Source organism: Bufo bufo, chromosome 1 (genome assembly GCF_905171765.1).
Source record: "Bufo bufo chromosome 1, aBufBuf1.1, whole genome shotgun sequence".
Classification (NCBI taxonomy): Eukaryota; Metazoa; Chordata; class Amphibia; order Anura; family Bufonidae; genus Bufo; species Bufo bufo.
Window position 1 is genome coordinate 197154373 of NC_053389.1, and position 13021 is coordinate 197167393.

Genomic DNA, 13021 nt, shown 5'->3' on the forward strand with positions numbered 1-13021 from the left:
GTGGCCTGCAAGTCGTGCTGTGCCGCTACAGAGGACACCCCTAGCCGATGGCAAACATAGCAGAGCCTGCAAGTCAATGACTGCGCTGCAGTCCAGTACAGTACAGCCTAGCAAAATGATCTAATCCTAACTAACTACCTAATGCTAGGCCTAGGCTAGTATCTGTATCTTCAGGCGCCACACAATGTAACAATCAGTAACCAGGTGTACTGACCTGCTTCCGTTCTGGGCCCGAGGATGCAGCCTACCAGGGATGGCCACCAACCTCTTAGCAACCGTGCGGCCTTGCTTGATGATGAGGCCTTCTGTCCACACACTGAACTGGTCTTCCTGGGACAACCCTTCTTTCAGAAGAGCTGGATTCAGTAAGGGTATAACAGCTACTCTCCTTCTTCTGAGTGTCCATTAACTGCCAGACATCTGCAAGCCAGGATGGAATCGGATTCAGTCCCTCACAGCACAATCCTTCTACCACCATGCCAGATCAACACACTTCCTGGTTCACTCACAGGCAGCAGCATGAGTCATCATCTGTTTTGCATATTCAAATCTCAGGGTGTGCTGGCTGTAGCTGCAAAACAGTGGCCTCTAGTGCCTGGAATGCCAAATGACAGTTTAAGCACATACATTATGCAGAAATAGCTGTTTCACAATCTCACATGCCACCCCACTACAAGTTGTCGCACTCAGCAACTCTCCCTATACAAACTCATCCTGAGCATAGCGCTGTGGAGGCACACCAGCATTGGGCCTCGCTGACCTTCTCAGATTGGGGGTTTCAGAAATACTGGGGACATCAGGCATATTTGACAAGAGAGGAGCTATTGATTGCTCAGCACTGCATCTGGGTGGCAAACCTGCCACAGCCGGAACCTCTGTGGACACTTGAGCAGGGACGACCCACCATTCCCCCTCTTCCTCGTCTGAGGGACTTTGCTCCATACCCTGAGCGTGAGGAGGCACCCCCTCTAGGCACACCGGCTCATCAAAATTGCAACGTCTTAACATATTACGATGTAAGTTCCGTAAGGGTCCCCCTGTCCCTACTGGCTCTACCTCATAGGCCGGAATAGCAGGGTCTACCCTTCTCTTCACCGTGTATGGAACTGCCTCCCACCGTCCATCCAACTTTCCTGACGGCCATTTGGCTTTGACCATCACCCGATCACCAGGGACATACCCATCTTTCTGCACTGGTCTTGGGTTAGGGTGTACCACCTGTCCCAGGCGCTCTCCCACAACCTTGTGTACCGCTCTCGGCCGGCGGCGGTGCTCCTGCACCCATGCGGTGGTACTTCTCGGTGGGGGCTCCATCGGGTTAGGCATGTGGAGATCTTCAATCTCCCGTCCGGCTCGTCCAAACATGAGCATATGTGGAGAGTATCCGGTGGTACTGTGTACTCTGTTATTATAGGCCCACATCAACTCAGGTAGGTATGCGGGCCACTGGGCTTTTTGACTTCCAGAGTCCGCAGCATCTGAAGCAAGGTGAGATTGAAGCGTTCGCACGCCCCGTTTCCTTGTGGGTGATATGGAGTGGTTCGGGAGCGTTCAATCCCATACAGTTGGTACAGTTCATTCATTAGAGTACCCTGAAAGCATGCTCCCTGGTCAATGTATCCTCCGTGGACACCCGAACACCTGTATAAAGTGTTTACAGACAGCTTCGGCGGCCGATTCTGCGGTTTGGTCTCTGGTGGGCACAGCCACCGCATACTTGGTTGTGCATTTATTTCATGTTCCACTCTTTGGAGATTCGGATGCTGTCAGATCTGTAGACAGTTCTCCTTACTGCAGCAGGAAATTGCATTTTTGAAAGCTGAAATATTTAAATTATCTGTTAAACAAACTCCAGCTAGGACTGCTGCAATGCAGCTGCCACAGAGGACCCCCAGAAATGGCAGATGGGTTACTGTAGGTTCTGGAAGTCTTAGAGTGGTGGATAGAAGACATGTCCCACAGTCGGTGGTTCTCCATAATTCATTTGCAGCACTCTCAGAATGTAAGGACAACATGGATATGGACTCAAGCACAGAGGGTGTGAAACCATCGACTCCTATGTCTAATGTATGCAACAAAAAAGATAAAGTGAAGTCTCAAAGGAAGCAGCTGTTGCTGGGTGATTCAATCATAAGAAGTGTGGAGCTTAAAGAAAATGGTTTTGTGAGATGTCTCCCTGGGGCTACTGCTAGAAGAGATAGAAGACGTATTATTAATATTGTTAAGCAAGCAAAGCAGGAAGGGGACGTGGATGTTCTTGTCCATCTAGGGACAAATGACCTGGCTTGCAATGAAGTGTCAGAGGTGAAAAATACTTTTATCACACTTGGTAATGACGTACAGGATTTTGCATCCAGCATTTCATTTTCTGAAGTTCTGCCTGTGCATAATGTTCAGAATGATAGGCAGAGGCGCATAAAGGAGTTCAACATATGGCTTGGTAAATGGTGTCAAGAGCAAGGATTTGGCTTTGTTTCTCATGATAGCTCTACTTGGAATAGAAAGGAACTGTACAAAAAAGATGGTTTGCATCTTTCTCTCAAAGGAACAAATGTACTTAGTGAACAACTCCAAGAATTTGCGGAAGAGTATTTAAACTAGGAAGGGGGGGCAAAAGAGTGAAAATAAAAGAGTCCAATTGCCCCCCGAAACAATGCCAGAACAGGTCAGAAGCACAGAGGTTAAGAAATGATAAGCTCAGAGTCCTGTCTACAAATGCTCGCAGTTTAGGTAAAAAAATCAATGAACTTGGGTCAATAATGGCATCTGAGAATGTAGATTTAGTGGCTGTTACGGAGACATGGTTTAATGAAAGAAATGACTGGGACATAACCATACCAGGGTACTCTTTATACAGAAGAGACAGAGAAGGCAAGAAAGGAGGAGGAGTGGCCCTGTATGTGAAAGATAGCATTAAATCTAACCTAATACAAGTTGGTGAGGCCAACATAGAGTCAGTTTGGGTTACGTTGCAGTTTGCTAACCATGCAGTAACTCGTGTAGGTGTGATATATAGACCACCTGGTCAAGTTAAAGAACTAGATGATCTACTAGTTGAAGAAATAGCTAAAATGACAATGAAAGGAGAAGTTATCATTATGGGAGATTTCAATCTTCCAGATATAAACTGGAAAACCAAAATAGCAAGTTCTACCAGGAGTACAGATATTCTAAATTCCCTATCTCTACAACAAGTGGTTGAGGAGCCAACCCGGAGGGAGGCCATTTTGGATTTGGTATTCACAAACGGGGATTCGGTATATGATGTCATTGTAGGCGAAACCTTGGGATCTAGTGATCACCAGTCAGTGTGGTTTAATATAAGAACTGTGAAAGAGTCCCACCACACAAAAACAAAAGTTTTAGATTTTAGAAAAACAGACTTTTCAAAAATGAAATTAGTCATAAATGAGTCCTTATCAGACTGGAACGGATTACATGGAGTCCAGGAGAAATGGGACTACTTAAAAGGTGCATTATTGAAGGCAACAGAAAATTGCATTAGACTTGTCAGTAAAAACAAAAAAAGGAGGAGACCACTGTGGTACTCAGCAGAAGTGGCCCAAATCATTAAAAATAAAAAGCTAGCATTTTGTAATTATAAAAAAACCCAGAGCAATGAAGATAAGGAAATCTACAAGATTAGGCAGAGAGAGGCCAAGCAAGTTATAAGAACTTCTAAAGCGCAGGCAGAAGAAAAACTAGCTCAGTCTATGAAAAAAGGGGATAAGACATTCTTCAGATATATAAATGAAAAAAGGAAATTAAAACAAGGAATAACTAAATTAAAAACAAAGGACGGAAGGTATGTAGAAGAGAATAAAGGGCTAGCCGACTGCCTTAACCACCTCAGCCCCCAGTGCTTAAACACCCTGAAAGACCAGGCCACTTTTTACACTTCTGACCTACACTACTTTCACCATTTATTGCTCGGTCATGCAACTTACCACCCAAATTAATTTTACCTCCTTTTCTTCTCACTAATAGAGCTTTCATTTGGTGGTATTTCATTGCTGCTGACATTTTTACTTTTTTTGTTATTAATCGAAATTTAACGATTTTTTTTGCAAAAAAATGACATTTTTCACTTTCAGTTGTAAAATTTTGCAAAAAAAAACGACATCCATATATAAATTTTGCTCTAAATTTATTGTTCTACATGTCTTTGATAAAAAAAAAATGTTTGGGTAAAAAAAAAATGGTTTGGGTAAAAGTTATAGCGTTTACAAACTATGGTACAAAAATGTGAATTTCCGCTTTTTGAAGCAGCTCTGACTTTCTGAGCACCTGTCATGTTTCCTGAGGTTCTACAATGCCCAGACATTACAAACACCCCACAAATGACCCCATTTCGGAAAGTACACACCCTAAGGTATTCGCTGATGGGCATAGTGAGTTCATAGAACTTTTTATTTTTTGTCACAAGTTAGCGGAAAATGATGATTTTTTTTTTTTTTTTCTTACAAAGTCTCATATTCCACTAACTTGTGACAAAAAATAAAAACTTCCATGAACTCACTATGCCCATCACGAAATACCTTGGGGTCTCTTCTTTCCAAAATGGGGTCACTTGTGGGGTAGTTATACTGCCCTGGCATTCTAGGGGCCCAAATGTGTGGTAAGGAGTTTGAAATCAAATTCTGTAAAAAATGACCAGTGAAATCCGAAAGGTGCTCTTTGGAATGTGGGCCCCTTTGCCCACCTAGGCTGCAAAAAAGTGTCACACATCTGGTATCTCCGTATTCAGTAGAAGTTGGGGAATGTGTTTTGGGGTGTCATTTTACATATACCCATGCTGGGTGAGATAAATATCTTGGTCAAATGCCAACTTTGTATAAAAAAATGGGAAAAGTTGTCTTTTGCCAAGATATTTCTCTCACCCAGCATGGGTATATGTAAAAAGACACCCCAAAACACATTCCCCAACTTCTCCTGAATACGGAGATACCAGATGTGTGACACTTTTTTGCAGCCTAGGTGGGCAAAGGGGCCCATATTCCAAAGAGCACCTTTCGGATTTCACTCGTCATTTTTTACAGAATTTGATTTCAAACTCCTTACCACACATTTGGGCCCCTAGAATGCCAGGGCAGTATAACTACCCCACAAGTGACCCCATTTTGGAAAGAAGAGACCCCAAGGTATTCGCTGATGGGCATAGTGAGTTCATGGAAGTTTTTATTTTTTGTCACAAGTTAGTGGAATATGAGACTTTGTATGAAAAAAAAAAAAAAAAAAAAAAAATCATCATTTTCCACTAACTTGTGACAAAAAATAAAAAATTCTAGGAACTCGCCATGCCCCTCACGGAATACCTTGGGGTGTCTTCTTTCCAAAATGGGGTCACTTGTGGGGTAGTTATACTGCCCTGGCATTTTCCAGGGGCCCTAATGTGTGGTAAGTAGGTAAATGACCAGTGAAATCCAAAAGGTGCTCTTTGGAATATGGGCCCCTTTGCCCACCTAGGCTGCAAAAAAGTGCCACACATGTGGTATCTCCGTACTCAGGAGAAGTTGGGGAATGTGTTTTGGGGTGTCTTTTTACATATACCCATGCTGGGTGAGAGAAATATCTTGGCAAAAGACAACTTTTCCCATTTTTTTATACAAAGTTGGCATTTGACCAAGATATTTATCTCACCCAGCATGGGTATATGTAAAATGACACCCCAAAACACATTCTCCACCTTCTCCTGAGTACGGAGATACCAGATGTGTGACACTTTTTTGCAGCCTAGGTGGGCAAAGGGGCCCATATTCCAAAGAGCACCTTTCGGATTTCACTCGTCATTTTTTACAGAATTTGATTTCAAACTCCTTACCACACATTTGGGCCCCTAAAATACCAGGGCATTATACCTACCCCACAAGTGACCCCATTTTGGAAAGAATAGACCCCAAGGTATTCGCTGATGGGCATAGTGAGTTCATGGAAGTTTTTATTTTTTGTCACAAGTTAGTGGAATATGAGACTTTGTATGAAAAAAAAAAAAAAATCATCATTTTCCACTAACTTGTGACAAAAAATAAAAAATTCTAGGAACTCGCCATGCCCCTCACGGAATACCTTGGGGTGTCTTCTTTCCAAAATGGGGTCACTTGTGGGGTAGTTATACTGCCCTGGCATTTTCCAGGGGCCCTAATGTGTGGTAAGTAGGTAAATGACCAGTGAAATCCGAAAGGTGCTATTTGGAATATGGGCCCCTTTGCCCACCTAGGCTGCAAAAAAGTGTCACACATCTGGTATCTCCGTACTCGGGAGAAGTTGGGGAATGTGTTTTGGGGTGTCTTTTTACATATACCCATGCTGGGTGAGAGAAATATCTTGGCAAAAGACAACTTTTCCCATTTTTTTATACAAAGTTGGCATTTGACCAAGATATTTATCTCACCCAGCATGGGTATATGTAAAATGACACCCCAAAACACATTCCCCAACTTCTCCTGAGTACGGCGATACCAGATGTGTGACACTTTTTTGCAGCCTAGATGCGCAAAGGGGCCCAAATTCCTTTTAGGAGGGCATTTTTAGACATTTGGATACCAGACTTCTTCTCACGCTTTGGGGCCCCTAGAATGCCAGGGCAGTATAAATACCCCACATGTGACCCCATTTTGGAAAGAAGACACCCCAAGGTATTCAATGAGGGGCATGGCGAGTTCATAGAAATTTTTTTTTTTTGGCACAAGTTAGCGGAAATTGATATTTTTTATTTTTTTCTCACAAAGTCTCCCGTTCCGCTAACTTGGGACAAAAATTTCAATCTTTCATGGACTCAATATGCCCCTCACGAAATACCTGGGGGTGTCTTCTTTCCGAAATGGGGTCACATGTGGGGTATTTATACTGCCCTGGCATTCTAGGGGCCCTAAAGCGTGAGAAGAAGTCTGGAATATAAATGTCTAAAAAATTTTACGCATTTGGATTCCGTGAGGGGTATGGGGAGTTCATGTGAGATTTAATTTTTTGTCACAAGTTAGTGGAATATGAGACTTTGTAAGAAAAAAAAAAAATAATTCCGCTAACTTGGGCCAAAAAAATGTCTGAATGGAGCCTTACAGGGGGGTGATCAATGACAGGGGGGTGATCAATGACAGGGGGGTGATCAATGACAGGGGGGGTGATCAACGACAGGGGGGGTGATCAATGACAGGGGGGGTGATCAATGACAGGGGGGGGTGATCAATGACAGGGGGGGTGATCAATGACAGGGGGGGTGATCAATGACAGGGGGGGTGATCAATGACAGGGGTGGTGATCAATGACAGGGGGGTGATCAATGACAGGGGGGTGATCAATGACAGGGGGGTGATCAGGGAGTCTATATGGGGTGATCACCACAGTCATTGATCATGCCCCTGTAAGGCTTCATTCAGACGTCCGGATGCGTTTTGCAGATCCGATCCATCTATCAGTGGATCCGTAAAAATCATGCGGACATCTGAATGGAGCTTTACAGGGGGGTGATCAGGGAGTCTATATGGGGTGATCACCACAGTCATTGATCATGCCCCTGTAAGGCTTCATTCAGACGTCCGGATGCGTTTTGCGGATCCGATCCATCTATCAGTGGATCCGTAAAAATCATGCGGACGTCTGAATGGAGCTTTACAGGGGGGTAATCAATGACAGGGGGGTGATCAATGACAGGGGGGTGATCAGGGAGTCTATATGGGGTGATAACCACAGTCATTGATCATGCCCCTGTAAGGCTTCATTCAGACGTCCGGATGCGTTTTGCGGATCCGATCCATCTATCAGTGGATCCGTAAAAATCATGCGGACATCTGAATGGAGCTTTACAGGGGGGTGATCAGGGAGTCTATATGGGGTGATCACCACAGTCATTGATCATGCCCCTGTAAGGCTTCATTCAGACGTCCGGATGCGTTTTGCGGATCCGATCCATCTATCAGTGGATCCGTAAAAATCATGCGGACGTCTGAATGGAGCTTTACAGGCGGGTAATCAATGACAGGGGGGTGATCAATGACAGGGGGGTGATCAGGGAGTCTATATGGGGTGATAACCACAGTCATTGATCATGCCCCTGTAAGGCTTCATTCAGACGTCCGGATGCGTTTTGCGGATCCGATCCATCTATCAGTGGATCCGTAAAAATCATGCGGACATCTGAATGGAGCTTTACAGGGGGGTGATCAGGGAGTCTATATGGGGTGATCACCACAGTCATTGATCATGCCCCTGTAAGGCTTCATTCAGACGTCCGGATGCGTTTTGCGGATCCGATCCATCTATCAGTGGATCCGTAAAAATCATGCGGACGTCTGAATGGAGCTTTACAGGGGGGTAATCAATGACAGGGGGGTGATCAATGACAGGGGGGTGATCAGGGAGTCTATATGGGGTGATAACCACAGTCATTGATCATGCCCCTGTAAGGCTTCATTCAGACGTCCGGATGCGTTTTGCGGATCCGATCCATCTATCAGTGGATCCGTAAAAATCATGCGGACATCTGAATGGAGCTTTACAGGGGGTTGATCAATGACAGGGGGGTAATCAATGACAGGGGGGTGATCAGGGAGTCTATATGGGGTGATCAGGGAGTCTATATGGGGTGATCAGGGGCTAATAAGGGGTTAATAAGTGACGGGGGGGTGTAGTGTAGTGTAGTGGTGCTTGGTGCTACTTTACTGAGCTACCTGTGTCCTCTGGTGGTCGATCCAAACAAAGGGGACCACCAGAGGACCGGGTAGCAGGTATATTAGACGCTGTTATCAAAACAGCGTCTAATATACCTGTTAGGGGTTAAAAAAAACACATCTCCAGCCTGCCAGCGAACGATCGCCGCTGGCAGGCTGGAGATCAACTCTCTTTCCTTCCGTTCCTGTGAGCGCGCGCGCCTGTGTGCGCGCGTTCACAGGAAATCTCGCGTCTCGCGAGATGACGCGTATATGCGTCCACTCGGAATGAATCAACCACCTCCAGGACGCGTCTGTGCGTACAGCGGTCCGGAGGTGGTTAATGAATACTTCTGTTCAGTTTTTACAAAAGAAAAAGGAGAAGGACCTCCACTAGAAAGAATGACTAATAAATCGTTTGATGCATGTATCTTTACAGAGGAAGATGTTCTAAGTTTGCTGTCTAAGGTGAAGACAAATAAGTCACAGGGGCCTGATGAGATACACCCAAAATTATTAAAAGAGCTTAGTGGTGAGCTGGCAAAACCGTTAACAGATTTATTTAACCAATCATTAGTAACAGGAGTCGTCCCGGAAGATTGGAAATTGGCTAATGTCGTGCCCATTCACAAGAAAGGTAGTAGGGAGGAATCGAGCAACTATAGACCAGTGAGTCTGACATCAATAGTAGGCAAATTAATGGAAACCCTATTAAAGGATAGGATTGTGGAACATCTAAAATCCCATGGATTGCAAGATGAAAAACAACATGGGTTTACTTCAGGGAGATCATGTCAAACAAATCTTATAGATTTTTTTGACTGGGTGAATAAAATAATAGACGGTGGAGGTGCAGTAGACATCGCATATCTAGATTTTAGTAAGGCTTTTGACACTGTCCCACATAGAAGACTTATCAATAAACTGCAGTCATTGAGCATGGACTCCCATATTGTTGAGTGGATTAGGCAGTGGCTGAGTGACAGACAACAGAGGGTGGTAGTCAATGGAGAACATTCAAAACAAGGTCATGTTACCAGTGGGGTTCCACAGGGATCTGTACTGGGACCGATTTTGTTTAATATCTTCATAAGTGATATTGCAAAAGGCCTCGCTGGTAAGGTTTGTCTTTTTGCTGATGACACAAAGATAGGTAACAGGGTTGATGTTCCTGGAGGGAAACGCCAAATGGAAAAGGATTTAGGAAAACTAGAAGAATGGTCAGAACTCTGGCAACTGAAATTTAATGTGGATAAGTGCAAGATAATGCACCTGGGGCGTAAAAACCCAAGGGCAGAATATAGAATATTTGACACAGTCCTGACCTCAGTATCTGAGGAAAGGGATTTAGGAGTAATTATTTCAGAAGACTTAAAGGTGGGAAGACAATGTAATAGAGCAGCACGAAATGCCAGCAGAATGCTTGGATGTATAGGGAGAGGTATAAGCAGTAGAAAGAGTGAAGTGCTTATGCCGCTGTACAGAACACTGGTGAGACCTCACTTGGAGTATTGTGCGCAGTACTGGAGGCCATATCTCCAGAAGGATATAGATACTCTAGAGAGAGTTCAGAGAAGAGCTACTAAACTAGTACATGGATTGCAGGATAAAACTTACCAGGAAAGGTTAAAGGACCTTAATATGTATAGCTTGGAAGAAAGAAGAGACAGAGGGGATATGATAGAAACTTTTAAATACATAAAGGGAATCAACTCGGTAAAGGAAGAGAGCATATTTAAAAGAAGAAAAACTACCACAAGAGGACACAGTTTTAAATTAGAGGGGCAAAGGTTTAAAAGTAATATAAGGAAGTATTACTTTACTGAGAGAGTAGTGGATGCATGGAATAGCCTTCCTGCAGAAGTGGTAGCTGCAAATACAGTGAAGGGGTTTAAGCATGCATGGGATAGGCATAAGGCCATCCTTCATATAAGATAGGGCCGGGGGCTATCCATAGTATTCAGTATATTGGGCAGACTAGATGGGCCAAATGGTTCTTATCTGCCGACACATTCTATGTTTTCTATGTTACGAGTGCCCCAAAGGTAGAATATCCGCTCTGTACATAATCGATCTTTAGAAGTTCTAGGGGCGCTGAGGTGCGGATGAGCTGCACAGGAGCCCGCTGTTCAGTACTCTTACTCAACCCACAGGATCGACACTTAAGACATGCCGCGGCCACCATGCTGGCCAGATCTGGACAGTACACCAGCCGTTGGAGCCACTTGAACGTTTTGTCGCTCCCGAAATGAGTTCCCTTTTCATGAGCTTCTCTGGCGGCCTCCGGTCCCAACGACATGGGAATGACAATCTGTTGCCGGTACTGAAGCTCTAACTGTAAGTATATGATCCGGCACAGGAGGCCCTGAGTAATTGTCAACTTGTCCCACTGCCTTAACAACTTCTGACCCTCTGGGGTCAGGAGGGCTCGTTCTTCTGGCCGAGGCCAGATCTTGCTCCGAACCCATTCTTTCACCTTCCACAAATCCCGGCAGCTATCCTGGACTCTCTCCCAATCAGTCAACGTTTTCCCCAGCACAGCGTCATTCCAGACGCCACCCCACTTGAATGTGCCACATTCGGGAACAGAGGTAAGCGACCAAGGTCAGGAGTTTCAGTATCCTCTAACTCCTCATCGGCTCTCTGAGTCGACTGTCCTACTGGAACTCGAGAGAGTGCATCGGCATTGGTACTTAGAGAGGTGGGCCAACCATCTTTGCTCAAGTGCGCCGAGCTTGGCATTCTCCAGGTGTGCCAACGGGTTGTTGTCCGTCATCACGGTCACTTCTGCACCATTCAGGTATTCTGCAAACCTTTCGGTCATGGCTATAGTTATCAGGGTTGCGTTCTGACTCTCTCAGGGACCGGCTCCCATAGGCGATGACTCTCTCCCGTCCATCCTGGACTTGGGACAAGACGGCCCCCAGACCATATAGGCTTCCATCAGTATACAGCAGGAATGGGGTATCAAACCGTGCGTAAGCCAGGATCGGGGCATTGGTCAGCGCCTCTTTCACTGCTTCAAAGGCCTCTTGTTGCCGGGGCCCCCAGTTGACGGGGCGTTTCTTCGGGCCCCCAGCCGTTCCTCTTAGCAACTCGTTTAACGGGCCCACCAGATGAGCGAATTTGGGTATAAACCTCCTGTAGTAGCCGGCCAGTCCCACGAACGCCCGTACCTCCCGTAGCGTACTTGGCCGGGGCCACTTCTGAACGACCTCCACCTTGCTGAGGGCCGGTTTTACCCCCTCCTGGGTGACCACATGTCCTAAGTACTCTATTTGCTGTCGGAACAGCTGGCATTTCTTTGGCTTGATCTTGAGCCCATGGTCTCGTAGCCGTCCCAAGACTTGTCGCAGCTTCTGGAGGTGATCTTCAAAGGAGGCTCCGAACACTACTATGTCATCCAGGTATATCAATACTGATTCGAAGTTGAGGTCCCCCAGACAGTGTTCCATCAATCGCTGGAATGTCCCCGGAGCATTGGAGAGGCCGAAGGGCATCCGGTTGAACTCGTAGAGTCCCATAGGTAGAATGACGGCCGTCTTGGCTTTGTCCATCTTGGCCACCGCCACCTGCCAGTACCCACTAGCCAAGTCAAGAGTTGAAAAGAACAGCTGCGCTTAGGGCTGATAATGACTCTTCAATCCGCAGCAGGGGGTAGGCATCTCGGACGGTCTGAGCATTCAGCTTCCGATAATCCACGCAGAACCGGAGACTCCCGTCTTTCTTCCGCACCAAGACTACCGGAGCAGCACACAGACTTTGACTTTCCTGGATCACCCGGTTCTCCAACATGCTGGCCACCATATCTTTCACCTCCTGATACATCTTCGGTGGGATCTGCCGGTAGCGTTCCCTGATCGGCGCAGCATCGCCGGTTGGGATTTCATGTTTCGATGGCAGTAGCACACCCAAAGTCCTCATCATGTCTTGAGAAGGCCTCCTGAAATTCCCAGAGGGTGTCTTCCAGCAGCTTTTGTTCCCCCGGAGTCAGGGTTCTGTAGTCCACCCCCATACGGGCCATGATCACTCGACCGTTCCACTCCGCTGTCGGGGTTTCCCTTGAATGGACCTCCACAGCATAGGTCTAGGCTAATCTCTTATCCGGCTGCAGCGTAAAGCCCCTTCGTCGAGCGATACCCCCTTCGGACACATAAACTTTGGCCAGCATGGTGTTTGCAGGGACGGTTAACTCGCAGTCCTCAACATTACAGCAGCGTATAGGCACACATCCGTCTTTTACAACGGCAAGGGCGAATCTGCGTTTCTTCTTTATAAGCGGGCTCGATCAGGACCTCCAGTCCATTCAGTCGTCGTCCAGCCGCCACTGGCAGCATCAATATTCGCTCCTGTCGAGGTGGGATTTTCAACAGAGT

At 46.0% G+C, this 13021-nt stretch overlaps 1 protein-coding gene across 1 annotated transcript in view; it reads right to left on the reverse strand.

Moving 5' to 3' along the window:
* Nucleotides 1-1469: 1469 nt before the first annotated feature.
* The window catches only part of LOC120999497, a gene marked incomplete at both ends in the record, with an annotated part of 53392 nt that continues 41840 nt past the window's right edge, over nt 1470-13021 (reverse strand). The window contains 3 exon segments of the mRNA XM_040430453.1: nt 1470-1607; nt 11353-11473; nt 11475-12007. Coding sequence (XP_040286387.1) covers nt 1470-1607; nt 11353-11473; nt 11475-12007 — 792 coding nt within the window.